Source organism: Chiloscyllium plagiosum, unplaced genomic scaffold (assembly GCF_037043375.1).
Source record: "Chiloscyllium plagiosum isolate Xiang-an unplaced genomic scaffold, Cpla_swu_hap1 HiC_scaffold_7, whole genome shotgun sequence".
In the NCBI taxonomy this organism is placed as follows: Eukaryota; Metazoa; Chordata; class Chondrichthyes; order Orectolobiformes; family Hemiscylliidae; genus Chiloscyllium; species Chiloscyllium plagiosum.
In genome coordinates, this window is record NW_028270145.1 from 55,700,526 (window position 1) to 55,726,317 (window position 25,792).

General features: G+C 38.4%; 1 protein-coding gene across 6 annotated transcripts in view; it reads left to right on the forward strand.

The window, feature by feature from the left end:
• The window catches only part of ubr3 (ubiquitin protein ligase E3 component n-recognin 3), a 362,318-nt gene extending 338,642 nt beyond the window's left edge, over positions 1–23,676 (forward strand). For 5 of the 6 annotated variants that reach the window (XM_043693674.2, XM_087989039.1, XM_043693675.2 and 2 more), the window contains 4 exons: positions 4,164–4,343; positions 9,908–10,117; positions 12,293–12,432; positions 21,149–23,676. In XM_043693674.2, the coding sequence (XP_043549609.1) occupies positions 4,164–4,343; positions 9,908–10,117; positions 12,293–12,432; positions 21,149–21,266 (648 nt within the window). In that variant the 3' untranslated portion in view covers positions 21,267–23,676. Of the gene's footprint in view, positions 1–3,082; positions 3,272–4,163; positions 4,344–9,907; positions 10,118–12,292; positions 12,433–21,148 lie in introns of those variants that run through there. The other variant, XM_087989040.1, reaches the window with a different exon arrangement.
• Positions 23,677–25,792: the final 2,116 nt, after the last annotated feature.

Consider the following 25,792-nt stretch of genomic DNA (forward strand, 5'->3'; position numbering starts at 1 on the left):
CGCCCCCACCCCACTCTGGCCTATCACCCTCACCTTGACCTCCCTCCACCTATCGCATTTCCAAAGCCCCTCCCCCAAGTCCCTCCTCCCTACCTTTTATCTTAGCCTGCTGGACACACTTTCCTCATTCCTGAAGAAGGGCTTATGCCCGAAATGTCGATTCTCCTGTTCCTTGGATGCTGCCTGACCTGTTGCGCTTTTCCAGCAACACATTTTCAGCTCTGATCTCCAGCATCTGCAGCCCTCACTTTCTCCTCGAACTTTTCATTATAGCCAATGCCATCAAGACCAGGCAACATCCTGGTTAACATTCTCTGCACCCTCTCTAAAGTTTCCACATCCTTTTGGTAGTGTTGCGACCAAACTTGCATACACTACTCCAAATATGGCCGAACAGGGGTTTATATAGATGCAGCATAGTTTGCCAACTCTGTACTCCATGTCTTGGTCAATGAAGGCAAGCATGTCATATGCCTTTTTAATCACCTTGGCCACCTGTGTTGCCACTCTTGGAGAGCTGTGACCTGCATGCCCAGATCCACCTGTATGTTAATGTTCCTAAGGGTTCTGCCATTTACAGTATATTTCACACCTAAATTTGATCCTCCAAAGTGAAAAGCTACCTATATCCTGTTGTTTCTTTCACAGTCTTTGGCACTGTCCGCAACTTCACCAATCATCATGCTGTCTGCAAGCTTACTGATCAGACCACCCACATTTTCCTCCATATCATTTACATATAGTACAAATAACAGAGGACCTAAGACTGATCCCTGTGGAACACCACTAGTTACCGGTCTTCATTCTGAAAAACACACTTCCATTGGAGTCTCCTACCATTATAAGCCAGTTTTGGATCCATCTTGCCAGGTTACCCTGGATCCCTAGTTCTTTAACCTTCCTTATCAGTCTTCCATGTGGGATCTTGTGAACGGTTTTGCTGAAATCCATATAACAATATCAACTACCCTCAACTACGCACCTTGGAGGCACCTCAAATTTATTAGGCATAATGTCTCTCTGATCCCTCCCTTATGAAACCTGGCCTCCACAAGTGATTAATTCTTTTAGAACTCTCTCCAATAGTTTCCCTGTCACTGATGTTAGATTTGCTAAATTGGAGTTCTGTAGTTAAGATGAAGCTTGAGATTCCAAATATTTGTTAAGAAAATAACATTGGCCATCAGAACATTGGCCTTGTTATAAGGCAATGGGATCCCATAAATTTGAACAAGAAAACTAAGTTTACACAATCAAAAAAGTAACACTAGGGATAGTGAACATGGCTTTATGTGTGGGAAATCGTGTCTCATGAACTTGATTGAGTTTTTTGAAGAAGTAACAAAGTAGTTTGATGAGGGCAGAGCGATGGACGTGATCTATATGGATTTCAATTAAGCGTTCGTTAAGGTTCCTCATGGGAGACTGCTTAGCAAGGTGAGGTCACACGAAATAGAGGGAGACCTAGCTATTTGGATACAGAACTGGCTCAAAGGTAGAAGACAGAGGATGGTGGTGAGGGTTGCTTTACAGACTGAAGGTCTGTGATCAGTGGTGTGCCATAAGCAGTGCTGGGACAACTGCTTTTTATCATTTATATAAATGATTTGGATGTGAACATAGGAGGCATGGTTAGTAAGTTTGCAGATGACACCAAAATTGGAGGTGTAGTGGACAGCGAAGAAGGTTACCTCAGAGTATACTGGGATCTTGATCAGACTGGCCATTGGGCCGAGGAGTGGTAGATGGAGTTTAATTTAGATAACTGTGAGGTGCTGCATTTTGGAAAGGCAAATCACGGTAGGACTTGTATGCTTAATGGTAAGGTCCTGGTGAGTGTTGCTGAACAAAGAGACCTTGGAGTGCAGATTCATAGTTCCTCGAAAGTGGAGACCCACGTAGATAGGATAGCGAAGAAGACATTCGGTATGCTTGCCTTTATTGATCAGTGCATTGAGTATTGAAGTTGGGAGGACATGTTGCAGCTGTACAGGATATTGGTTAGGCCGCTAATGGAATGCTGCATTCAATCCTGGTTTCCCTGCTATAGGAATGATATTGTGAAACTTAAGAGTTCAGAAAAGATTAAGAAGGATGTTGCCAGGGTTGGGCTACAGGGAGAGGTTGAATAGTCTGGGGCTGTTTACCCTGGAGCATCAGAGGCTGAGACGTGACCTTATAAAAGTTCATAAAATCATGAGGAACATCGATAGGGTAAATAGACAAGCCTTTTCCCTGGAGTGGGTGAGTCCAAAACTAGAGAGCATAGATTTAAAGTGAGAGAGGAAAAATTTAAAGGGTCTTAAGGGGTAACTTTTTCACGCAGAGATTGTGCGTCTATGGAATGAACTGTCAGAGGACATGGTGGAGGCCAGTACAATTACAATGTTTAAAAGGCTTTTGGACAGTTAGAAGAATATTTAGGGTTTAGAGAGATATGGCCAAATGCTGGCAAAAAGCACTAGGTTAATTTAGGATATCTGATCAGCATGGACGAGTTGGACAGAATGGTCTGTTTCCGTGCAGTACATCTCTATGACTCCATGACTCTACTAAATTCTTAATAATGGGGTAAATATTAATTAACAGAGCACAGGGAGTTCCCGCCAGGGAGTGCCTTAACTAAATAATCCTGAAAGTTGCTCCCGACCAGTATTGTGCGTGTACCTACACAAAATGGACTGCAGCCATTCAAGATATCTGTTCACCACCACCTTCTTTTGGATAATTATGAATGGGCAATAAATGCTGATCCAATTGCATATATATATAATATCACAAATATCAGAATCAGCCCAAGCCTGAATTGCCCATTTCTTACTGCATATGATTCTGTGAGAACCTGAGGAGTCAAGAATGGGGCAGAATATTGCACAATCAGTAGCAAACCTCTTGCTTCTCAATCACAACAATCTTTATTTGTGTTATATATAAATCCAACCAGTGGAGAGTTTTTCTACTGATTATCATTGATTTCATATTTGTTAGGCTTCCTTAATGCCAAACTCAGACAAATATTGCCTTGAGACCAAGGGCAGTCATTTTCAACACAGCTCTTAAATCAGCTCTTTGTCTATGCTAGAGCCAAGCCTACAATGAAGTCAGGATCTGTGTGGCCTTGGCAGAATCCGATTTGAACATCAGTAAGCATGTCCTACTTAAGTGCCGCTTAATCGTACTGCTGACGATCCCTTCCATCACTTTGCTGACAATTGAGAGTAAAATCATAGGGCAGTAATTGGCCAGGTTGGATTGGTCCTGGAAATCAAAGGTACTGCAAAATCTGTTGACATGAATTAGATCTTCATAAATTGTTAATTGTTGTTTTTTTCTTTGCTTCCTTTCAACACCAGGAATGTAATTGCATTGGTACCTGGTCATGTTAGAACAATTGTGGTATAACCAGAAAGCTATTTTACATAATTTGAGCAAATTGCATAATGTCATTCCAGTATAGTTTGAATCTCATTTATGAGCCACTGTACAGCATTGGTGCGCAACTGAAAATGCTGGTTCACAGCAATCATCTAAACATCTGACCTTAAATTACTTCCACAGGAAAGTGCTTAATGGGTAACTGTTTAGCAAGATTGACTTGCTTTTATTTTGTGTCATAGCTGTTAGCAGATACCACAAACTATTAATATTTGAGTAATTATTTACAGTTGATAACCCAAGAAATTCTGTCTTGAGTTGAACCACAGGGTGCTTTAAATAAATTGCCATGAGATGCATTAAAACTATTTCTACGTCAAATAGTTATCTCAGGGTAAATCATTCAAATAGGTGTATATTACTTCATGCGTGTCTAATTTTTCCCCTTTTCAGTGATCTTCAAAATATTTCCTCAGTTATACTATCATTACTTTTCCAACTACTATAATAAAATAATGTAACAAATAAAATACACAATTCATATTTGTTGAAAAATTTTTGCGAACTAAATATTTTGTGAATGATTGGAACGTCAATTATTCTCTTTATCTACTCATTTTTCATTAGTAGTGCATCATCATCATTGTCATGAAATCATGCTGTCAGGAAATTGTCGTGTATGCATTTAATGACTGATGCCAGATTAATGTATTTTATAGTTTATTGCCTCAGCAATTTGATACAACAGATGGTCTATGTACCAATTACTTTTTTCCCTCATTTCCAAGCGAACAGAAGAATTTGGGATGCTTGCCAGCTATCTTGGGTTACTGCTGCCCTGTCTTCAGTCAAATGATGAGTTCTGTAGTTCTGCCTGCCTTGACTGGCCGATAGCAGCTCTGGATCTTATATCTCAGTGGTGTTTGGAAGTAACGACTTCTGCAGAAAGTCATTCAGAACAAGTTACAGTAAGATTAACTCTTTGGCTTTTCACAGCAAATCTTTTTAGTATTTTTTATAAATATTTACTTTCATTTTTTGATTTTATGTCATTTATTGGTTAATTGCTGGTCTCCAGTTCTGAAGACTTTTGGTCTAATATAACACAGAGAAACAATAGGAGGGTGGAGACATGCATACATGGTACTTGAGTTTAACCTTTGCACGCTGTTTCCATTCTAATGGTACATAAAATGTAGAATCATTGTAAATGAAAGTGTTGATTCGTGTTTATTTAGATTATTCAAACATATATTTGTGTGTCTGTTTTATAATATATATGTATCCCTCTTCCCAGTGCCAGAAAAGTCATAAATATTAAATTGTATTGTCTTTATTTAAATGCTCAACTTAGATAAAGGCCATCTCAACTTCAATTCAAGCAATCAAGTAATAATGTATGGACAGCTCCTCTTCAGTGTAGGTCTGGTTCTGAAATAATTGACATTACTATTCATATAATGTTAAAGGAATGAATATCATTATTCAGGTTTGTTATTTTCAGCTTCATTCAGACATTTCATTTTTCTGCTAAAATTTACATTAAAATGAATCTGAGAGATTTTTTTCAGATAAGATGCTCCTGAAACATTGATCTTTTAGATCTATTAGACTAAGTTGCTTTACAGCTAAGTATATTGTCTTAGCATTCATAAGGCAGTAAGTCACTTGAGTATTGGTCACATCAGCTTCCAAATCAATTGATGGAAGAGCTGCAGTAGACAGTGAATAAAATCAGTCTTGATTGAGTAGTCCAAGTAGATTAGCTTGGCTTTCACTTGATGTGATGGGGGATATTTGAAAAGTCTAACACAACTGACATTTAAGTAAATGAAAGATCTTAACAGCGAAAACAGCAGCAGATGCTGTATCAATACAAAATGTGATGCCTGTGCAAGAACATACATTCCTTCAAGAAAATGCCTATAAAATGTTTCAGTATGTAAAGAGAATTGATACTGTGTAAATATTAGGACATAATATTTTTGGGAACAAGATTAGCAAATCATTAGATATTAACGAGTTTTGAATTGTTGAAACATAAATGTCACAAGTATTTTGTTCTTAATGAAGTTACAGAATTAAGTTAAATTTTATCCATTTTTGTGAGACTATCGATTCCAAAAATATTATCTGACCTATCAATCTTTCTTTTACTCTGAGAAACATTAACCACTCTTATCTGCCCTTGCTCAATAGAGATAGATGGGATTTAATGCCCTCCCTGAAAAGAGGTTTCAAGGCTGGGGGTGGCATTTGATCAGACAGGGAAATGTGGACTGGGGCAAAAAGAGTTGAGAAACCTGCCTCCCCAGGCATGAAGGGACGCCTTTAATTGAAGGCAATTAAAGTCCATTTAAGGGCCTCATTCTACTGTCTCAGATATTCAAGCAACAGCGTTCAAGGTTCTCGTCATATGGGAAACCTAACAAGTAACCCCGCTTTTTAATTTGCTCGTGGCTTACTTTGGAGTGGTGCAGTGGTTCCTCGCCGTAAGCACACTGGCCCATTGAAGGATCTGATATCAGGAAAGAAGGCTTATTGAGAGTTAATTTACTGTTCTTTCCTCAGAATCCCCTCTCTGTCACCTCCTTCCACATCACTTACTCTTTTCTTTCAAGGAGCCTATGCTGAAGAACCAAGTGAATTACCAGCCAGTACATCCAGTGGTGATCATAAGACATAGGAGTAGAAATAGGTCATTACTTTCCTTTTTTTTCTCTCCATTATCTTAATTCGCTGACTGATTAAAAATCTGACTATTTTAGCCGTGAATACACTTAGCGATGCAACCTCAACAGCCCTCACTGGTAAAGAATTCCACAAATTCACCACTCTGAGAAATTAAAATACAAGTCCTCCTCATCTCTGTCTTAACTGGGCAACACCTTATTCGGAGATTATGCTGTCTGGTCCAACTTTTCTGCATCTACCCTGTCAAGTCATCTGAGGCTCTTTCAATAAGGCCACCTCTCATTCTTTTAAATTCCATTGACTACAAGCCCAAGCTACTCGACCTCTACTCATAAGAACATCCCTCCATAACTGGTATCAGCCCAGTGAAGTTTCTCTGCACTACTTCCAATGCTATAAATAAGAGGAATAAAACTGTTCACAGTATTCTAACCAGTATCTTACATAGTATTAGCAAGATCGCCCTATTTTATACTAATTCTCTTTGGAATAAAGGTCAACATTCTTCTTTTCGTGATTCATGCATTAGGACCCCCAAATATCTGCTGCAGGTTTCCACAATATTTCCTCATTTAACTCTCATTTCCTCTTTTCCTCATTTTGGGAAGAATAACACAAAGGCAGAATACTGGGTCAATGGAAAGATTCTTGGTAGTGTGGATGTGTAGAGGGATCTTTGAGTCCATATACATAGATCCCTGAAAGTTGCCACTCAGGTTCATAGTGTTGTTAAGAATGCATAAGGTGTGTTAAGTTTTATTGTTGGAGGGATTCAGTTCTGAAGCCATAATGTCATGCTGCAACTATATAAAACATTAGTGTGGCCACACTTGGAATATTGTGTACAGTTCTGGTTGCCCCATTACAGGAAGGATGTGGAAGCATTGGAAAAAGTGCAGAGGAGATTTACCAGGATATTGCCTGGACTGGAGGGAAGGTCTTATGAGGAAAGGCTGAGAGACTTGGGTCTGTTCTCATTGTAAAGAAGGCAGCCAGGAGGGGATTTGATAGAGACATACAAGATAATCAGAGGATTAGATAGGGTAGATGGTGAAAGTCTTTTTCCTAGGATGATGACGTCAGTTTGTACAAGGGGGTAAAACTACAAATTGAGGGGTGATAGATTTAAGACAGATGTCAGAGCCAGGTTCTTTACGCAGAGAATGGTAAGGGCGTGGAATGCCCTGCCTGCCAATATAGTTAACTCAGCCACATTTGGGAGATTTAAACAATCATTGGATAATCATTGGATAAGGGATGATGATGGAATAGTGGAGGGGGATGAGTTTAGATTAGTTCACAGGTTGGTGCAACATCGAGGGCCAAAGGTCCTGTTCTGTGCTGTATTGTTCTATGTTCTAACTAATAATCAACTCTTCTTTCTGCCAAAGTGCATAACCTTACATTTTCCCACATAAGTGCGTTTAACCTGTTTATATTCCTTTGTAGATTCTTTGTGTCATTTTCCTTACTTGTGTTATCTGCAAACTTGGCACCAGTACATTCACTTTTCTCATCCAAATCATTCATATATATTGTGAATAATTAGGGCCCCATCGCAGTGGCATATGCCTAGTTACAGGTCAGTAGCCTGAAAATGCCTTCTGTAGCTCTGAGGTGGAATTTCCATTCTACTGATGGAGTCCTAATGTTAAGTCCAAAGATGTGCAGGTTATGTGGATTGGCCATGTTAAATCGCCCATAGTATTCAGGGATATGTAGGCTAAATGGATTAACCATGGGAAATGCATGGTTACAGGGATATGGTGGTCTGGGTGGGGATATTCTTTGGAGGGTCAATGAAACTTGATGGGCCAAATGGCCCCCTTCCACGCTATGTGGATACTGTGATAATTCTCTGATTAAAGGTTCCTCATGTAGCCAGTAGCCCAGTAGCAAGGTCATGGAGTCATTGCAGCCAATTATGGATTTATTATTTTGAGGTTTCTGGATATTGGATTGTGAGGATGGTATCAGTTATGTGGTGGATATTGTGTTCACTTCACCACCCTGATTGGTTTCCACCCTTTTTTGCCTTCTAACTTCCTTTCAAACTTCATACATGTCCTCTTCCTTTTCTCCTCAGTTGGCACCAGTTTTGTCCTCCCTCTCAGAGTTCAGTTACTTTACTTCTTTCACTGTCTGCTTTATCCCCTTCTCCCTTGGACCATTCTGCCATTTTTCACTTTACTACTCCTCTTCCTAGCCCCAACCCATCAACCCCTGTTTCTTGATTCATATCTTAATATCAGTATTGACCATATCTATTGTAGACAAAAACAAACACATTATTAGCATTTGATAGTTCAGATGTTTTCTAATATGTGTGCCCCAAGGGATGAGATCATGTTTAGCACTCTTTTGAACCATTGCACACAATGAACTGGCTGCACTAAAACAAACCTTAAGTACCTGTAAAAATGCTTTAACATAGTGTAAAATTAAATAGAGTAGTTTATTCATGTTTATGGTTTTTAATATAACCAGTTTGTAAACTAAATATTGCCAACTTTACTTCAGTTTCATAATGCCCATAAGAAATTATTGTAATGTACCCATAATATTCAACAAAAGATAGGTAAGTATAACAAACCTAAAAGATGCAACCACATCTAATTGGGCATGTAGTGGAGACAATAGAATCGGCAGCCATGATTGTAGCAATATTCAGACTAGAAACTGGACACCTCTGGTGCCTCATTTTCCAAAATCAGTTGTTGCATCTCATTGAAAGGCAGCTTGTATTTTGGCACATGGAGCAGGAATCAGCAATTTGTGACCTTGATTCTACATTATGATCGATATGTCGATTATCTGGGTACATACAGCAACAATCTAAAGAAAACTTCAGTGTCAGTTTGTACGACTGTTGACTGTGAAGAAAGATATTCTGGGGAACTAACAGAAACTGCTGTAAACATTTAAAAACTCAGCAGTAAACATAAGCTGTGAAGTTTGAAAATCTGGATCTCTTTAAATGTTCTTATTCTGCTGGTGGGTGGAGATTTGGGATATTATGCATCGTCATCTGCTGTCACCCTACTTTTGAGTTATATCCATGGTCAGATGTTTGCATTTAATGTCATATTATGCACTTATCAGTCTCCCATTTGTGGCACTGGTATAACTTGCAAAGGTTTGTCGCCATGTGAGGAAAGCTTTACTGCAAACTTATAGGTCTTAAAGACTGAGTGTTGGTTGTTCTGTATATTTCACAAACACTATGGATTTCATTGGGCCAACAGAATAATTGTAGTATCATGTTGTAGTAGCTTCATCAACTATGGTGGGCAGACTATTTGTGGGTGTCTCTTCCTACATCCAGCTGTACGAGAATATCTGGTAAGTCTCTGATGGAAGGCCTGAAGTCTGATCCATATTGGAAGCCCCATGAATATTTGTAGTCAGCAGAAGATGTCCACACTTTATTCCATACCTGGATTTTGATCCTAAGTAGATTTCAAAAGCAGAAAATTTTAAGATGAATACACTTCAGTAATGAGCATAGAATACTGGTTGACATAACCCTAAACTCTGCATGTGTTCATGGGAATTACACACAACTTTATGGCAAGACTTTTCAACAAATTACATTATGAGGATAGGAACTTTACATCCTGTGCCCCACATTGAGAGTTTTCAAAAAAAAATCTTGACGGTTTGCCTATGATCAGGATAGCTAAATCTATTATTTTAGGCCTTAACATGTTCATACATCAATTAAAGGAGATTTCAAATAGCTCTTAGTGATCCCTCAGATAAACTTTGCCATGAAAGTTATTTTGATTGTAAACAGTGTCAAAATTTTGATACTCAAAAATGTTTTTTATATTTTCAGAATCTACTCGTTCAGGATCCACAGTGGTCTTTACCATGTCTTCTTCAGCTACCAGAAAATTATAATACCATATTTCAGTACTATCATCGTAAAGCCTGTGTTCACTGTTCAAAGGTGCCTAAGGATCCAGCTCTTTGTCTAGTATGTGGTACATTTGTGTGCCTCAAAGGTCAATGCTGTAAACAACAAAGCTATTGTGAATGTGTCCTGGTGAGTAAATGCAATGGATTTTGATAAGATTGGACAATATTTTGTGGTTTTCCACAGTGGAAATCAACTCCAAATGTTATCTTCTGTGAAACATTTAGAGAGTGGGCAATAATTGAACCTTGTCAGACACATGCAATTAACTCCCCAGTTTAAAATAAATTTAATAGTTCTTCACGTCTTTATAAACTCCTCCTTAAAGCATGACTCTGTGTCCAAGCTTTGGATCATTCCATTCTACCATTATTTTTCTTGACCTGACATACATTTGTTATGGTATGGCGGTGAACTGTTCTGCTAATTAAACCAAAAATGTAGAAAAGCATACCTCGCCTCGTAATCCGTTCAAGCACAAGTGACAGAGAACTCCCCAAATTCCACTATTTAAAGAAATAAAATCAATTTTGTTCTTTAACTCTAAAAGTGAACAATAAACAATAACTATTTACAACTATAAGCCTCATTTCTCTTAAAGGATCCTGTGGATCTACCTCCAACTCAATATCAATACACTGATCCAATAAAAGCTCCTATTAAAATTACATCAATTTATTTTTCAAAACCAGACAGCAGCTGTCATCATCAGCATCTGTCTTCCTGTGGGTCATCTTCAGTCTTTTGCTGCAAATATGTTTCATGTGAGAAAGGTACCTTTGACATAGGGTGTTTTGAATAGCCGTCTCTCTCGCTAGATGGCAGTTTACTCTCTCACTGGCTAACTCGTAAAATGCTAGCTTGTTTATACCAAAGCATCGGATTATCTTATTGGTTCGTTGTTGTCAAAACACTAAAATTCAAATTTGATTGGGTTTTAGTATCCTGGGGTATAATTTAAACTGGTTGAATTCAAATAGTGGTCAAAACAACTGAGGTATCTAGTTTACAGCCAATGTTACATATTTTCAATTTTCCAATACACTCTGAGATTGGTAGTTAGTCACATGACAGTTGCCTGCAAACTCACACTGCCAAAACAGCCTTCACTCTCTGTTAAAGGTACAGTACACACCTTCAACTTCATAACACATTTTTGTCATTTCTTCCAGCATTAAAGGTACTTTATAAATACAACTTGTTTAAATTGCATTCTAAATTCTTATTTTTCATTTGTAATCAAAGTTGCTTGGTTAAACATATTGCATTATATTTCCATCTTTAACTGGCTATAGTATATGATTAATATGTGCTATGTCCTATGGCTTAATTTGGATGATAAATGAATTCATCCTGACTGGCTTACTGTCTCTTTCTTTCCCCATCCTTTCTGATGTTTTTTGTTAACAGTTCAAGTTACTCACTCATATTGTCAGACATCTGGTACGGCTCAGATGGTACAAGCCTACCACTAATTCAGAAGTTTTATGCATTCAAGTCCATTCAAGAGCTTGAGCACATCTGTCAGGGCTGACACTGCAGGGCAAAAATGAGGAGGTTCAGTACTGTTCATCTTTTAGATGAAACGTTAAAACAAGATCCCATTTACTGTGTTAGGTGGACATTAAAAAATACCATGCCACTATTTCAAAAAGAGTGGGAGAGCTATTCTTAGTATCTTGGCCTGTATTTCTCTCGCAATAAAAATTACAAAAAAAATCTACTTGCTAGCAACTTGCTATTTGTGGATGTTTGTGAAAATTAGTTGCTTCATTTATTCCATTACAACAATGACTGCACTTCAGATGTTACTTATTTGGGATGTCCAGTGGTAATGAAAGGTGCTATGTAAATGATATGTCATATAAGCAGCAACATAAAATTTTGAGTCTTCACACCTGATACAATTAAAAATCTCTCCATGTATGCAAGGTGGTTTTCTGACAACTGGATGTTTTCCTACTTCTAGCATGTTCAACAAGAATGATAAAAGTGATGTGTCGTGTACACAATTGAATCCATTTATAGTAATGTTAACTGTGCTTGGTCAATTAACTAACTTAACAATACTGTAGCAGATTTTGGGACTAACTTTTACTTTGGAATTAACAGGAAAGTTGATAGTTCAGGTAAAATCAATGAAAGGAAAATTGGGTGAATTGTATAGCACTGGCAGACCAGCTATTTTAAGCTTTATAACTGTATCTAAAGGGAAAATTAATCCTGTTGCCTTTGGTAATTTTTGTTAATTTAGGATTAAATATTTGCAGAAATTATTTCTTTTTTTTTTAAATTACTTATCAGCATTCCCAGAACTGTGGAGCAGGAACTGGAATATTCCTTCTGATTAACGCCTCTGTAATTATCATAATTCGTGGGCACCGGTTTTGCTTGTGGGGATCTGTCTACCTGGATACTCATGGTGAAGAGGACAGAGATCTAAGGTAAAAAAGGTTTTGATAGTATTCCTTAAATTTGGAGCAGCAGTGTGATAATTTACTCAACTGATTATTTGAAGCCTTGAAGTACCATTCAGATAAATAAAATGAATGAATCTTCGAATTAATCTAAAAATGTACTGGTTCATTATTGTTCATGTTTGGCTCGGAGGGGTACAGTGCAGATTCATCCAAAGGTAAAGGGGTTAAAGGGGTAAATTATGAGGACTGTGTTGCACCTGCCATACAATATGTTTTAACTCTTAAATTCAGCAAAGCAACTGCAAGTCGATTCAGTAGTAACAAACAATAATATTTATTTCCTTAACATAATTAATATTATAATAACAAAGTACACCTCAAACTAACAATTTATACTATAAATCTAATCAACTATCTTGTGCTTTAACTTAACTCTGGTGATCATATATCACCACACTAGATCTTGACCTTGCTTCACATGGTGAAGATCGTCTGATCATCTTCTTCTTGTGGTCCCAAGGGTGTTTTTGCTTCATGGTAGTTGGTCTCGTTTTAGCACCCTTGAGGGTGGTGTTGCAGCAATTCTTATACTTAGAAGTTTTTGGGCCCTTTTGGGAGGGTCTTCGATGTCTACCAATAGATATGATCAGGGCTTGATCACCTTGATTGATTGGACCCAACCAGATATTGACATGTTGATGATAGGGTGATCCTTGGGCGTTCATTCCTAGAGGTGTTGGAGGCATGTAGGTCTGGTAGGCCTTTTCATTAAAAGGTGTGAGGCGCCCCCTCGTCTGGTAAACAACCTGATGTTTCCATTTGTCCTGTGGATGGCACTCATGTCAATTCCATTCAATTCACGTTTGAGAGTGTTGTTTTTTCTGCAGCTGCTGAATCAATTGTATACTGTCTGGATTCTGCAGCTTGTTCATTTCAATGTCTTTGAGCACAGCACTTCTGGCCAAGGCTTGCTTCACTTTCCCAGCATGCCTCATTTATTGTTCTTTTTGTCATAAGTCAATCATATTGAGCGGCCTGTCTGGCGACAACAGCTTACATAAGTTTGTCAGTATTCTCTTAAATTTAGAGAATGAGGAGGGTCTAATTGAGATGTTTAAAATAGAAAATGTATTTGGTAGGTAAGGCACAAGAGAACTATTGGAGGAATCTGGAACAAAGGGATGCTATTTTAAAATTGAGTTATTCCATTCTGTAATGAAATCTGGAGGCACTACAATGGGTGGTGGAAATAACAACAACTTGTACAGCACCGTTAATGTAATGAAACATTCTCAAAGCGCTTCACAGGATGATTCTAAAACAAAATATGAAATAGAACAACATAAGGGTATATTGGGTCAGATGGCCACGAACTTTGTAAAAGAGTTGGTTTTAAGAATGGTGTTTTAGAGGAGTGTAAGATAGTGAGTTAGGACAATCAATGATAGGGGGAACTGCAGTGCATAGCATCTAGGCAACTAAAAGCACAGCCACCATTGGTGGAACAATTATGATTAGGAATCCACAACAAGCCAGAATTAGAAGAGCACAGATATCTTGGAGGACCAGGAGTGGAGGAGAATACAAAGATGAAGGTGACAAATCCGTGGAGGGATTTGAAATAAAGGCTGAGAATTTGAAATCAATATGTAATCATAGTCATGATCAATATACAGTACATCAACAATTATAACAGCCACAGGATGATAGGGGAACAGGACATACTGCAAATTAAGATATGAGCAGCAGTGATTTGGATGACTGCAGGTTTATGGAGGAAGACTGCAGGTTTATGGGAGACAAGCCAGATATGTATTGAAATATTCAAGTCTAGAGGTAACAAAGAGCATTCAACTCGGATGGAGTGACTGAGCAATATTATGGAAATGAAAATAGATGGTCTTTGGGATGGTACAAATATGAGATTAGAAACTCACTTCAGAATCAAGTATAACATTGAGGTTGTGAACAGACTGGCTTAAACTTAGACTTTTGCCTTGGAGAGAGATGGAATCGATAGTTAAGGAACAGCAAAGTTAGAAGCAGAAACCAAAAATTATGGTCCATACTTCCATTCTCCAATTTGTTGAAGTCCAGACACACTGCCTCCATGGGAAGTCCCCAGGAAGTTTGAACTTCAAAGGATTATTCTTCTGCTGCTTGGGATTGTCTGCAAAAGATTCCTGCTCTGAATTGAGTTGAAAACTTTGGACAGTTCCCGTTTACCTATGTGGGTTGTTACCCAGGAAATGTTAGACAGAAAATTGAAAGTGTAGTTTCTTATAATAGTACACCTGACACCTTCCTCCACCACCAACAATCCCTCTGACCTCCACTCACCTCTCTGATCACCTGCTTTACCGAGTCCCCACTATCGAACACTCATTTTTCTCACCCACCCTGACTCCAAAATCTATCCTGACCCAATCTGACCAGGTCCCATCACCCAATTGACCCCAGCCTTACTCAATTATTGCTAGTCACCTAATCAGACTGGCCACAGACCTGACAATCCTTCCTGGTTCAATGGCCTGGTCCAATTTCTCTTTCTTCTGCCATCTTACCCAGTTGCTACCTTACACATTTATCCACTTTCCTCACCCACCCCTCAAATTCACAAACGTACACATCTACCCATTCTTTCACCCATACACTCACTCAATAACACATTCGAAAACTGTTCAAAATTTTCCAAGGAATTTTAGCATGTTAGGGAGCACTTGGCAGAGTATGGTAATTGTGCTGTAAAAAGGGACCGTGGCTAATTTTTACTGTCAATGATCTGCACTATTAGGAAGCAGTTTAATAGAAGACTGCTCCACATTTCTGAAGTGGACAAGCAAGAGGGTCGAAGAACACAGCAAGCCAGGCAGCATTAGGAGGTGGAGAAGTCAACATTTCGGATAGAACCCTTTTTCAGGACTGGGGGTGGGGATGAGGGGAGGTGGAGGAGGGTTTTCGTTGGGGAGAGGGTTGGAGTGGTGAGGTAGTGATAAGTAAACACAAGTAGAGGGTACAGCCTGGTTGGTGGATGGGAGGAATTAATCCGGTTGGTGGCTGGAAAGAAGAGTCGGTAAGTGGAATAGAAGGGAGGAGGAGGGGCTGGAAAGGGATTTGGGGGATGGGAAGGGAGGTATTTAAAATTGGAGAACTCAATGTTGAGTCCTCTGGGCTGTAGGCTGCCCAGGCAGAAGATAAGGTGCTGTTCCTCCAATTTGCCTGGGCAGCCGAATTTAATAGAAAATGCTTTGCCATGCGAACAAGTACTTTAAAGAAAAATGCATAATTCAATTCAGAGATGTAAAATGTTCAACGATCAAAATGTTCTTATATCAAAAACTGTTCAAGTTACTCATATTTATGTAGTGAACAGGGAATGCAATCTCAACTTAGCTTCTAATGGAATATTCAGCAAGAAAAAACCTTCAGGAACTTTTTCAAAGAATCGCTACATTGTCGAAGCAGACCATTGACCCCATCGAGTCCACACAGACCCTCCAAAGAGCATCCCACCCAGACTCTCCTCCCCATTCTGCCCCTGTAACCTTACATTTCCCAATGGCTAATCCACCTAGTCTGCATATCACTCAACACTATGGTGCAGTCTGGCATAGCCAATCTATCTAGCCTGCACATTTTTGGACTGTAGGAGGAAACCGGATCATCTGGAGTAAATCCATGCGGACGCGGGGAGAACGTGCAAATTTTACAGTCACCAATGGCTGGAATGGAAGCCAGGTCCCTGATGCTGTGAGGTGGCAGTGCTAACCACTGAGCCACTGTGCTGCTCTCAATTTATACAAATATGTTTTAAAGGCAGGGAATGCAGTTAACTATATCAAGATTCTCAAATTGGCTACACAGCACTGTTCTTTTGGCCTGTGTGAAATCTTTATCTTTCATGTATATATCTGACATTCCTAATGGAAATAAAATGGTGAAATCCAATTCATTACATATACTCATCAACTTAACTCTTGCCATCATCTTTGATGAGGTTAATGACTTACTGTGGTGTACATGGACTTCTAAAAGTGTCTGAGAAAATGCAACAAAACAGGCTTGTCAATAACATCAAAGATAATGGAATAAAATGGACAATGGCAGCATAGATATGAGGTTGGCTGAACACAGGAAGCAGGATTGTCTGAATGATTGGCTTTTCAGTCTGCAAGAAGGCATATGGTGGTGTTTCATTCTTTGAAATGTAATGTCCTAGATCATGAAATTTCAAACTTTCAGGATGAAGCAAAAATTGGAAGTGTGATGAGCCATGAAGAGGATTTATAGATTCTCTACAGAGTGGAAGCAGGCTATTTGGCCCATCGAGTCCACACTCACCCTCCAAAAAGCATCCCACCCACACCCACCCTATAACCCTGCATTTCCCATAGCTAATCCACCTAGCTAGCACATTCCTGGACACTATGGACAATTTAGCATGGTCAATCTACCTACCTGCACATAGAGTCATAGAGATGTACAGCATGGAAACAGACCCTTCAGTCCAACCCGTCCATGCCGACCAGATATCCCAACCCAATCTAGTCTCACCTCACAGCACCAGGCCCATATTCCTCCAAACCCTTCCTATTCATACACCCACTCAAATGCCTTTTAAATGTTGCAATTGTACCAGCCTCTACCACTTCCTCTGGCAGCTTATTCCACACACGTGGAAAAGTTGCCCCTTAAGTCTCCTTCATATCTTTCCCCTCTCACCCTAAACTATGCCTTCTAGTTCTGGACTCCCCACCCCAGGGAAAAGACTTTGTCGATTTATCCTATCCATGCCCCTCATAATTTTGTAATCCTCTATAAGGTCACCCCTCAGTCTCCGACGCTCCAGGGAAAACAGTCCCAGCCTGTTCATCTTCTCCCTATAGCTCAAATCCTCCAACCCTGGCAACATCCTTGTAAATCTTTTCTGAACCCTTTCAAGTTTCACAACATCTTTCCGATAGGAAGGAGATCAGAATTGCACACAATATTCCAACAGTGGCATAACCAATGTCCTGTACAGCCGCAACATGACCTCCCAACTCCTGTACTCAATACTCTGACCAATAAAGGAAAGCATACCAAAACACTTTCTTCACTATCCTATCTACCTGTGACTCCACTTTCAAAGAGATATGAACCTGCACTCCAAGGTCTCTTTGTTCAACAACACTCCCTAGGACCTTACCATTAAGTGTCTAAGTCCTATTAAGATTTGCTTTTCCAAAATGCAACACCTCTCATTTATCTGAATTAAACTCCATCTGCCACTTCTCAGCCCATTGGCCCATCTGATCATGATCCTGTTGTAATCTGAGGTAACCTTCTTCACTGTCCACTACACCTCCAATTTTGGTATCCTCTGCAAACTTACTAACTGTACCTCTTATGCTCGCATCCAACCCTCCTCCACCAGGTTCTGTCTTCTACCTTTGAGCCAGTTCTGTATTCACTGCCTTTATACTCTTCTAAGGATTCACTTGATCTATCCTGTCTATATCTGTCATATACATTCTTCTTTTTCTTAACCAAACCCTCAATTTCTTTAGTCATCCAGCATTCCCTATACCTACCAGCCTTTCCTTTCGCCCTGACAGGAATGTACTTTCTCTGGATTCTTGTTATCTCATTTCTGAAGGCTTCCCATTTTCCAGCCGTCACTTTACCTGCGAACATCTGCCCCAATCAGCTTTCGAAAGTTCTTGCTTAATACTGTCAAAATTGGCCTTTCTCCAATTTAGAACTTCAACTTTTAGATCTGGTCTATTCTTTTCCATCGGTATTTTAAGTCTAATAGAATTATGGTCGCTGGCCTCAAAGTGCTCCCCCGCTGACACCCCAGTCACCTGCCCTGTCTTATTTCCCAAGAGTAGGTCAAGTTTTGCACCTTTTTTAGTAGGTACATCCACATACTGAATCAGAAAATTGTCTTGTACACACTTAACAAATTCCTCTCCATCTAACCCCTTAACACTATGGAAGTCCCAGTCTATGTTTGGAAAGTTAAAATCCCTGACCATAACCACCCTATTATTCTTACAGATAGCTGCGATCTCCTTACAAGTCTGTTTCTCAATTTCCCTCTGACTGTTAGGGGGTCTATAATACAATCCCAATAAGGTGAACATCCTTTTCTTATTTCTCAGTTCCACCCAAATAACCTCCCTGGATGTATTTCCAGGAATATCCTCCCTCAGTACAGCTGTAATGCTAACCCTTATAAAAAAATGCCACTCCCCCTCCTCTCTTGCCTCCCTTTCTATCCTTCCTGTAGCATTTGTATCGTGGAACATTAAACTGCCAGTCCTGCTCATCCCTGAGCCATGTTTCTGTAATTGCTATGACATCCCAGTTCCATGTTCCTAATCTTTGGACTGTGGGAGGCTCCATGCAGACACAGGGAGAATGTGTAAACTCCACATAGACAGTTGCCAAAGGGCCTGTTTCCACACTGTAGGAAGTCTAATCTAATCTAGTAAATATTTGTGTATATCTACCATTAATCATGAAATTGCAAATAATATTTTCAAAAATAGTTTTAATTTACTGATTTTTAGCAAAGGAATAATTATCTGTGAAAATGAGAACTTAACTTCCCTATAGATTTTCTTCGCAGAAATTAAAATATTGGCCTAAAGAGAAAACATTATTTAACATGTATCTTTAGTGACTTGTATACTTGTGCCACTTGATGCTGTTGCTCATTTTTCATTTTCAAACTCTTTCTTTCCAATTTTCTCTTCCTCACAATTGCAGCACTTCATAGTTATTTGATGACAGTAACAAAAGATGTTTACAGTCTCTACATTTGCTGACTTAAAAACCAGAACACACATTCTGTGCAGTTTCTGGACAGATTGGGGTGATCTAATCAAAGTCTTCAGGAATATTCAGCCTGTCAATCTTGCAGCACCATTCAGTTAGGTCATGGCTGATCATCTACCTCAATGCCATTTTCCTGCCCTGTCTCGATATTGCTTGGTGTCCTTAGTCTCAAGGACACTATCAGCTTCCACAGCTATCTGATTTGAAAATTCAAAGGATTAATCACCTCTAAGCGAAGACATTCCTCCTCATCGCATTCTTGAATGGCTCAACCCTTAATCTGAGATTCATCCCCGGGGTTCTAGATGCACTAATTAAACATCCTGCTCACACTCATACTGTCATCCCCTGTTTAAAAAAAAATTATAAGTTTCATTGCGATCACCTTTCATTCTTTGAAACATTAGAAACACAGAAAATAGGTGCAGGAGTAGGCCATTTGGCCCTTCGAGCCTGCACCACCATTCAATATAATCATGGCTGGTCATGCAATTTCAGTATTCCATTCCCATTTTCTCTCCATACCATTTGATCCCTTTAGCTGCAAGGGCCATGTCCTGCTCCCTCTTGAATATATCTAATGAACTGGCTCCAACGGTTTTATGTGATAGAGAATCCTACAGGTTTACAACTCTGAGTGAAGAAATTCTTCCTCATCTCAAATCTGAATAGCTTACCCCTTATTCTTAGACTATGATCCCTAGTTCTGCACTTTCCTAACATCACGAAAATTCTTTCCACATCTAACCTGTCAGGATTTTCTATGTTTCTATGAGGTGCCCCCTCATTCTTCTAAATTCCAGTGAGTATAAGCCCAGTTGATCCAGAATTTCTCCATATGTCAGTCCGGCCATCCCAAGAATCAGTCTGGTGAACCTTCACTGGACTCCCTCAATAGTAAGAATGTCTTTCCTCAGACTAGGAGACCAAAACCTCACACATTCCTATAGGTGTGGCCTCACTAAGGCCCTGTTTAACTGCAGCAAGACATCCCTACTCTTATCCTCAAATCCTTTTGCGATGAAGGCAGCATGCCATTAGCTTTCCTCACTGCCTGCTGCACTTGCATGCCAACATTCAGCAGTTTCTGGATCAGTGGTGCTGGAAGAGCACAGCAGTTCAGGCAGCATCCGAGGACAGGCAAAATCGACGTTTCGGGCAAAAGCCCTTCATCAGTTTTATTCCTGATGAAGGGCTTTTGCCCGAAACGTCGATTTTGCCTGTCCTCGGATGCTGCCTGAACTGCTGTGCTCTTCCAGCACCACTGATCCAGAATCTGGTTTCCAGCATCTGCAGTCATTGTTTTTACAACATTCAGCAGTTGTTCCATCGTGACACCAGGTCTCTTAATTCTAGAGATTACAGGACAATTGCCTTACTCTTGTTGTAACACAATCCTGCCATCCCACTGAATATTCAGGTAACCTCAATTGTGCTCCTTTGAAACTCGATTGTTGAATACCTCAGTGATAGAGGTGAGAAAGCATTGAGAGAAAAAAAAACAGGAGGAAATCTTTCTCAGAGCATTGCTTCATGTGCAAACTACAATGTTTCCAACATTACAATAGTGATTGTACTTAATGGCTCTGATATGCTGTTGAAAGATCATGAAAACACTACATCAGTGCAAATTCTTGGTCTTTTCCTGGCATTGCATCAGTAGTGAATATAGTGGATATAGCAAAAGGGAATGTGTAATTAGGACAAATGGATACAAAGAGGGGTTTTGAGACCTTCCAGAAGAAGTGCAATTCCTTTCTTCTCACACCCGCCAAATGTTTATCTGCTCTCAATACTAAAGTAGATAAACCATTTGTTTTGCATTTCAATAGTGTACAAAAGAGCTATGATTAATTAAAACCTCTGTGTTATGTTGTACTTCATTACAATTAATGTTCTTTCCTTTTATTTACAGACGTGGTAAACCACTGTACTTATGCAGTGAACGCTATAAAGTTTTGGAGCAACAGTGGGTGACACATACGTTTGATCACATCAATAAAAGATGGGGGCCACATTACAATGGATTATAGCTGACTTGCACATCTTTCCTGAAACATGGTCATCAAGAAGCTTTAGTTCATACAAATGTTATGAAGTTTATTTTTAAAAATAGCCATTTTGTTACAAAACAAACCACAAGATCATTATTCTGCAAAGGTGCTATTAATATCACTTTTATGGCACTCTGAAATATCCCAGCAAAGCTAAAAGCCTTTCTCTAGAAGTGGGGTAAAATATCTTCTATAAACTAAAGAGCCTTTATTAGACATAATGAAGTAATTGTAGCATTGTATGCATACAAAAAGCACAATTTGAATTTGTGTGTTCCTCAGTAAAATAGATGTAATGTTTTAAGAATATGGCCAAGATTGATTTAATGTGTTATTTTTGAAGGGTTGGTTGCTGATTTTTCCTTGCAAAAAGTACATATCTATAGGAGGGTGAAATCTGGTCCTATACACTTGATGGCAGTACACTATTTAGAAATTAATTCTTTGACGACTGTTTCTTTTGTTGTGACATTTTTTCTGATTAGTCTGGCTGAGTTTTTTCCTTTGCTTTAAGAGGTTTTGATTTACATCTGGCCATAATAATTTTCATTAAGTTTACTGTAACATGCCCAGTTTATTTAAAACAATTATACAAGAAAAGGCTTTAATCTGTGGAAACTTTCTAATTAAAACAAAAATAGGCTGTAAAACATTCGGTCTCAGGAAATTTTGTTTCTTATTTTGTTAAAGGTAACTGAACAAAAGAAATATTCGGACTGACTGCTGCTAGTAACAGAATAAATATCTTTTTCACAAGTTGCTTATTTGGGAGCCTAGCTTTAAACTTTGCAGGTTTATAAGCACCTTATGGAGATGGTGTGTTTACTAAGTTTGGTCACTAAGTTAGAATGTTCTAACTACAAATGTGCAACCTTGACCAACTTTAATGCAATCAGCATTAAAACTGGGCATTGTGGTATGTTATGCAATGATTAGAATGGAAATACACGGGCCCTCCCTCTGGCAAATTTCTGTTTCAGATAACCACTGTCACCACTCGGTTTATTTGTATTACAGTTATGCAATGTAATTACCACCTTTTTTATCTGATTTACTAAACAGTAGAAATTCAGATGATGTGGGAAATCAGCAGTCCTAATTTAATCTCATAACCAAAGTGCAAATGGGATTCAAAATTTAACCGCAAGAAGTTGTGGGCACTTCACATATTGTCCTTTCATTATAGAAATATCTTCAATTTTCAAGATAAGCAATTTTGTTTCTTGTTTGCTTTTCCCTTTTTTAATTCAGCAGTCTTTAGCAAATAATATACAGCTTCTGATTAAAATATAGCTAGACTGGACAAATCCAAATGTCCATTAGCAAAACTGCATAAAATGAATTTGGTTTTGATTTTGGTGTTCTGAGAAAAACGCATTTCAGTCATATTTATACCGAATGTAAAGGTACACATACCTGTCAACAAACGTTTCTGTCTACTAAATCACAAAAAGGTGAAAATACAGAATATAAATCATGAACACTCAAAAAAAATAATAAAATCACATATTAAAGGGAGTAATTAATTAGATGCTACAATTCAAAAGTACAGGAAAGAGATCCGTTACTAGATCGGTCCTGTCAGAATTGTCATGGACTAGATTGTGAGATTGTTTGGAATGATTTATCCTTGTAAACATTGGGAGCTACTGAAATTTGATGTATAAGAGGTAATCAGGTATTTTGTTTACTTGGATACAATTTCTGATTTAATTAATACTTCAATATTCTATAAAAATTGTGATTTAGTGTTTATACCACCATCTGTCATGCAAAAATAAGTGACAGACTTAATATTTCATGACAAATTTATCAAGTATTCTTTTAAGAATTTGAAAGACCCCGAGTGCAGTGCAGAATGGTAGTTAAACTTATAACTAATTAACAGCTTAAATAATTCAACAATTTAGCAACAGTATATGTTTAAAAACCAGACAGTAATGAGTACAGGTATATAATTATACCTACTATGCTGGGAGTATGGTATTTAATAATGAATCATCTTCCAATAATTATACATGGAGTATTCTTTATTGCTGTAACTCTAAAAGGTGGTCATTGGCTATCATTTACTTTTTGTTTCCATTCTAGTGCAGTTTGATTGCCAGATATGCCGATGATTTGAAAATGTACTTGAATTCATGTATGCTGCTGAATTTTTATTTTAGTTTTCTCTGTTTTCCAAGACCCACTATCCAAATTAATATCTTCAAATAAGTGGTGTGTAATTTGAGATAAAGATTGAGTGTTCACCAGTGTGTTACCCTGTATGAATGAATGTTAAGTACAGTACATTACTGTAAATGCTGAACATTTTCTGGCACATTGAAAACTTTAGGATTAATCAAAATATGACTGTAAAATATGTTAATAAAGGATGTAAATCATGCGTGTCTTTTTAAAGTAAGATTTTCAGTAACTAACAACTTCTTTGTCCTATATTGTAAAGATAGACAGTGAAAGTTCACTTTTATGAATGGATCTTTATAAAATTAATGTACCAACTAAAAAATTAACAAATGAACAACTTTCCTGCATACTTCTGACATTTGAAGCAGGAGGCTGATTTCAACTGGGAATATGCTATCTTCCATAACATACTTTGGGGCAACTATTCTCAAGCTGCTGCAATGTTGAATTGCACTAAGGAACATTTCTTCAAGTATTTATTTTTATGTCCATTTGCTCAGATTGAGAAATCTCTACTTCAGAATGGAAACATTCAAATGCTCCACATAACAATTCAAAAGTCTTCATAAACATTTATTCTTAAGTGTGTACATTTCAATTTTTAAAAAATTTTTTTTAAAAATCATCGAAAATACTCTATGGAGTATGTCAGTGCTTGCTGTTTAGGGTACAAGAAATATGCACAGTTTTTTAACAAATAATGGGGTAATTTTGTATATTTACAAAAGGAAGTATACTATTAATTTCGTTCATGAATAGAAGACATTGCCATTATGAACTTCAAAGTGGTTCAGTGTCATTTGGCTACCAACTTGAAACACTAGTAGCTGGAAAAATGTCTTTTTTTGTGTGTCATTTTATTATGTTGTCACAAAGAATACAGTCTCTGGATGAAGTAACATTATCTTTCCCTAGAAACCTGAACACTGACATGAGATATTATTGGACTTTTTGCCTCTACTACAATTTTAGGTATCAGTAAGTTTTTGGGAGCTCCAGAACTTGTCTTTTAGGTTCCCTTGTGTGATGTTGATCAGAACAGAATGCAAAGACAATAACTTGTCTTTATGGAGTACTTAAAGGTAGAAAAACATCCCAATAGGCTTGACAGAAACCTAATCAGACAAAAATTAACAACAAGGAAAGGAGGAAATATTAAGAGGGGGCAAAAATCCTAATTAAAGGTTTTTGAGGTGGCAAGCAAATGGGAGCTTGGAAGAAAATCTGTGAACTGGAGAAACAATAGCAGGTCTGACCACACTTGTACAGCTAAAACAGAGTTATCATTCTGAGTCCAGTGACCCTGCATCAATGTTAACACTGTTTTCTCTACAAATGCTGCCAGACCTGATGTGTTTCTCTAGCACATTCCTGTTTCAGATTTTTAGTATCAGCAGTTCTTTATATTTATTTAGATGGGAGCTTGGTGTTGGCTTACTCATTCAGCCATAAGAGAGCCAGTGTACTTGTCTAGTATGAGGAATGGGCAGAGGATTAGCTGTACTACAGCAGCAGGGATTAAAATAGTGACAGCAGCATTTAATCCCAAGGAATGAGTTCAGGAAATACATGCCTACCTGGATGAAAGATCTTGAACTAAAAGAGATACCAAGAGCCTCATTCAACTATGAATTAGGGGACCCTTGAAGAGCTGCAGCAATTGAGTGGAAGGACAGACCAGGCATTGACAATGGGATCTCAGCAACCTCAGGATCAGCAAAAGAAGCAGGTCATAAGCTTAACGGCAAGGAGCCTGTCAGCAGCCTCGTGTGCAGAAGTGGTTACCACTCGGGTGGAACACTTTCCTGATGTCCAACAGCAAAGATTGAGACTTCCAATGAGGCAGTCAGAGAGATTTGCTTACTTCAGGGCTGGGATTCTCCTAGCTGCAGGTTCTTATCATGTTGCCCTGGTTCCCACTGATCAGTCAGCAATCTTCATTGTTGAAAATGGTTTTCATTTGTGATGTTCAACTGATCTGTGACCATTAAAAGCAGATCTGATAGTTGTGTGCATGTTTCCTAGAAAATAATTATAAGGCAGGTATACTTTGGCAGTCCCAGTGCTGAAGCATTTCCAACCGTTCATCACTGGAGCAATACTAGTGCTGATCATACTGACTTGTTTTTAATCCAGTGATCTGTCTCATCTTGATCAGCTTTTTGTGTATTTTGTCCCAAATTATATATAAGTTTGTTCTTGGCTCTCCTAAAATTCCATAATAATTTCATATGAAATTAAATAATCAGCTTTATTAATCTTTTTGTATTAATATTGCAGTCAGGATTAGCAGAAGAAATAGCTGTTTGACCCCT